Raw genomic sequence first — 4091 nt, forward strand, 5'->3', positions numbered from 1 at the left:
ATCAAAAGTGTCTTATTTTTCTTCAGGTCACGAGTTTTATAGTAATTCGGTGGAACGAACATCAGTTGATTTTCGAAACGATCATACGTGTCTGGATCTTCTTCTGGTAGAAGTTTAGCATCACGTCGGCCGAGTTTCGCGTTGAATTTCGCCTCTTTGGGATAGACTATGCCATTTTGCATATAATATGGCTTTGGCCCAAATTTAATGGGAGGAGCCACTTTTACTCGCGATAAAAAGACATTGCTTACGGTCGTTGATGTTTTTTCTGGATTCCTGAAATGTAACATTTTTCAGAACACTTCTGCAAATCCACTCCATTCAAATAATTGCAAATTCCAAAATGGAATCTAATCCATCGAAATGAAGAGAGTTTTGATGAAAGTGATACTTACAAAAAATTGAACAGACTAACTAATGATACCAAAACGAGTAAAAATATGAACTTTTTCTGCTTGTAATATGGTGATGCCTGGGCTTTCGTTATGCTCAGCTGATACCAACCTAATTTGGCGTGGTTTGATTTCAGTACGGTCATTACTGCAACTCTTGGTGTGACCGGCTTCTAAATTGCAAGTGGTTGATTCACTGAACTTTTCTTTTATTTTTAATTCTTTTCTTTCTAAATTGTCTAATCACTTATAAATGTGAAAATAACATTTTTGACACAATAAAATGTTTGAACTTAAAACCAAGTACACCTTTCTATCGTGGAAACACAGTTGGCGTCAGAAACAGACTGAGTCATACAATGGATTATGAAATAATGATATATTTATTAAAATTTAAGAAGTTTTGGGTTCGAGTGGAACGTGGCAGTGAGAAAATTAGTACAAAATGGTTAATATGCAGGTAAATGAATATCTTACAACAAACAATCGAACGATGTAAATATACGTAACCCAAAATCGATGTGTAAATAAAAAAAGACGTCAATACAGATGTTTTAATATGGACCATATTCGGGAATCGTAACAGTTTTGAGATTCTGCACTAAATCACATTTAATAAGATAGTTTAATGTTTTTTTCACTTTAAATTGAACTAGTGTTTGCTTATAGAAACCGTTATTTTATAAAGCAAATATACAAAAAGATTGTGAAATTCCAGTTGTGCCGTTTTGCACATATAAAGGCGAAAATTGTTTTTGCTCTGGGCACAAGTGTAAATCGACAACGACAGCTATAGCTCTCTGTATACTGAGCTGAAGAAATATGTTAGGAGTAAATCTGTTGATTATAAGTAAATGTCTAATCTTTATGTATCAGATAAGTAGCAATTGATCAATTGCTCGAATAGCCTTTAAATTAGCTTCTAGTATTTCGCCAAAACCCTCTTCTCAGCGTATCTGGATCGAACCACCATTTGTTGATGTCTTCATACCAACGTGGATGCGACATGGTGTAGTCGTCGTGTAGCATAGCACAAACGCGGCACCAAAAAAAAGTGAACAACGATGGGTACAAGGTATGTATCTCACCCGTTCCCACCCACTGGAAATACGAATTGTATAGATCGTCATCTTTGTCCACTTTGTGCAAATATTCCGCCAAATCTTTGGGTGTCGCAAAATCTTCAACGTAAATAAAAGACTTGTATGGAAGTTGTCGTTCATAGTCTTCTTTGCGTGCGCCCAATACCACCGGAATAATACCTCCTCGACCCAATGAATTACGATACACTTTTTCCGTCACATAATCGGCGCAATGCGAATTTTCAAATCCCAAATAAAATTTATAGTCTTTCGCAAATTGACGCAGACACTTATCCGTATCCGTACAATTGAATGTTCCACATTTACCATACACGTCGACCTGATTCAATTGAAAAATATTTTGAAAGAGAAATTTTATGAAATTAATTCGAAACTTATGTTTGTTTTAATTATTTCAATCAATTTGAAACTTGTACCATCTTAGTTTGTGCTTGTTGCTAGTCGATAAAATATTAGAATGCATACAAAGTTATGAAAATCTATAATTCTATCCATAGCAATGAAAAATATTGAAATTCGATGAAATTCTTACTTGAATATACTTTTGAAGTTCACGAACGTAGACATCACGGTCGTTGTGAGCCTCACAGTTCGACACCATCCATACAACTTTTTTCGTTCTATTTTGGGCAAAATTTCTAGTCTGTGGCATGTGCGTAATTTTCGGGTCATAGTAAGCCCATTTTGAGTATGGAATAGGTATCGTACTGTCATGTCTGGGGAATTTCATACGAAAGAGGTGAGTGAAAAAGTGTTTTATATCAGTTTGACGCACTAGTCATTGAAATATTAACACAGAACTTGATAAAATTCAATTTTAAACTTTGGAATCAATTGTGATTTGCATTGACACATTATCGCATTTTGCTTACCTATAAGTTATTGTCCAATTGTAAATGAGAGATTCTGAAATGCAAAATTGAGTTTAAATGTGTAATTTTTTTGGCCTTCAAGCATAAATTCATGTAGTAAACATAGCCAATTTTACTATTTCAAACTTACTTGGGTATCTACCCGGATAGTGAATAGGGCTTTCAAGACGATAGAAAGCGTAAATTTGGTTTGGTGTACGTTTTACATTGATAGCATCATGTTGTGAGGAAAACATAAGAAAATCAGCCGTTTCTGCATCAGATTTATTTAATGAGAATCTGCATGTATCCACTGGGCACTTTCGATCGCTAAACCACGTTGCCATATTTGGTCCCGCAATACCCCACCATCCTTCGTATCCACCATACCTGTAGGAGAAAGAAAATCACAAAAGAAAGAAATGAAAATTAATGAAAAATAGAGACAAAGCGATGGTATCGTTCCACCATACATCAAAAGTGTCTTATTTTTCTTCAGGTCACGAGTTTTATAGTAATTCGGTGGAACGAACATCAGTTGATTTTCGAAACGATCATACGTGTCTGGATCTTCTTCTGGTAGAAGTTTAGCATCACGTCGGCCGAGTTTCGCGTTGAATTTCGCCTCTTTGGGATAGACTATGCCATTTTGCATATAATATGGCTTTGGCCCAAATTTAATGGGAGGAGCCACTTTTACTCGCGATAAAAAGACATTGCTTACGGTCGTTGATGTTTTTTCTGGATTCCTGAAATGTAACATTTTTCAGAACACTTCTGCAAATCCACTCCATTCAAATAATTGCAAATTCCAAAATGGAATCTAATCCATCGAAATGAAGAGAGTTTTGATGAAAGTGATACTTACAAAAAATTGAACAGACTAACTAATGATACCAAAACGAGTAAAAATATGAACTTTTTCTGCTTGTAATATGGTGATGCCTGGGCTTTCGTTATGCTCAGCTGATACCAACCTAATTTGGCGTGGTTTGATTTCAGTACGGTCATTACTGCAACTCTTGGTGTGACCGGCTTCTAAATTGCAAGTGGTTGATTCACTGAACTTTTCTTTTATTTTTAATTCTTTTCTTTCTAAATTGTCTAATCACTTATAAATGTGAAAATAACATTTTTGACACAATAAAATGTTTGAACTTAAAACCAAGTACACCTTTCTATCGTGGAAACACAGTTGGCGTCAGAAACAGACTGAGTCATACAATGGATTATGAAATAATGATATATTTATTAAAATTTAAGAAGTTTTGGGTTCGAGTGGAACGTGGCAGTGAGAAAATTAGTACAAAATGGTTAATATGCAGGTAAATGAATATCTTACAACAAACAATCGAACGATGTAAATATACGTAACCCAAAATCGATGTGTAAATAAAAAAAGACGTCAATACAGATGTTTTAATATGGACCATATTCGGGAATCGTAACAGTTTTGAGATTCTGCACTAAATCACATTTAATAAGATAGTTTAATGTTTTTTTCACTTTAAATTGAACTAGTGTTTGCTTATAGAAACCGTTATTTTATAAAGCAAATATACAAAAAGATTGTGAAATTCCAGTTGTGCCGTTTTGCACATATAAAGGCGAAAATTGTTTTTGCTCTGGGCACAAGTGTAAATCGACAACGACAGCTATAGCTCTCTGTATACTGAGCTGAAGAAATATGTTAGGAGTAAATCTGTTGATTATAAGTAAATGTCTAATCTTTATGTATCAGATAA

The 4091-nt window shown here is 34.5% G+C and overlaps 1 protein-coding gene across 3 annotated transcripts; it reads right to left on the bottom strand.

Moving 5' to 3' along the window:
* Positions 1 to 15: 15 nt before the first annotated feature.
* Positions 16 to 4081, bottom strand: LOC129580167 (glycoprotein 3-alpha-L-fucosyltransferase A-like). 3 transcript variants are annotated; one of them, XR_008689341.1, is made up of 8 exons: positions 3215 to 4081; positions 2820 to 3095; positions 2498 to 2736; positions 2368 to 2401; positions 2028 to 2211; positions 870 to 1814; positions 396 to 739; positions 16 to 276 (listed from the first exon to the last, which is right to left on the bottom strand). XR_008689341.1 is itself a non-coding variant. In XM_055470375.1 (7 exons), the coding sequence occupies exons 2-7, from the start codon at positions 3355 to 3357 to the stop codon at positions 1308 to 1310; spliced, it is 1383 nt and encodes a 460-aa protein (XP_055326350.1). In that variant the 5' UTR covers positions 3358 to 3558; positions 3689 to 4081; the 3' UTR covers positions 757 to 1307. The 3 variants fall into 3 exon arrangements, 2 of the variants coding, with proteins under 2 accessions (XP_055326350.1, XP_055326349.1); XM_055470375.1 differs by lacking the exons at positions 16 to 276; positions 396 to 739 and having other exon boundaries at positions 757 to 1814; positions 3215 to 3558; positions 3689 to 4081; XM_055470374.1 differs by lacking the exons at positions 16 to 276; positions 396 to 739 and having other exon boundaries at positions 757 to 1814.
* Between the last annotated feature and the right edge of the window lie 10 nt (positions 4082 to 4091).

The sequence above is a fragment of the Sitodiplosis mosellana genome, unplaced genomic scaffold (assembly GCF_009176505.1).
Source record: "Sitodiplosis mosellana isolate CC-2019 unplaced genomic scaffold, AAFC_SMos_1.0 Smas_scaffold_7169, whole genome shotgun sequence".
Classification (NCBI taxonomy): Eukaryota; Metazoa; Arthropoda; class Insecta; order Diptera; family Cecidomyiidae; genus Sitodiplosis; species Sitodiplosis mosellana.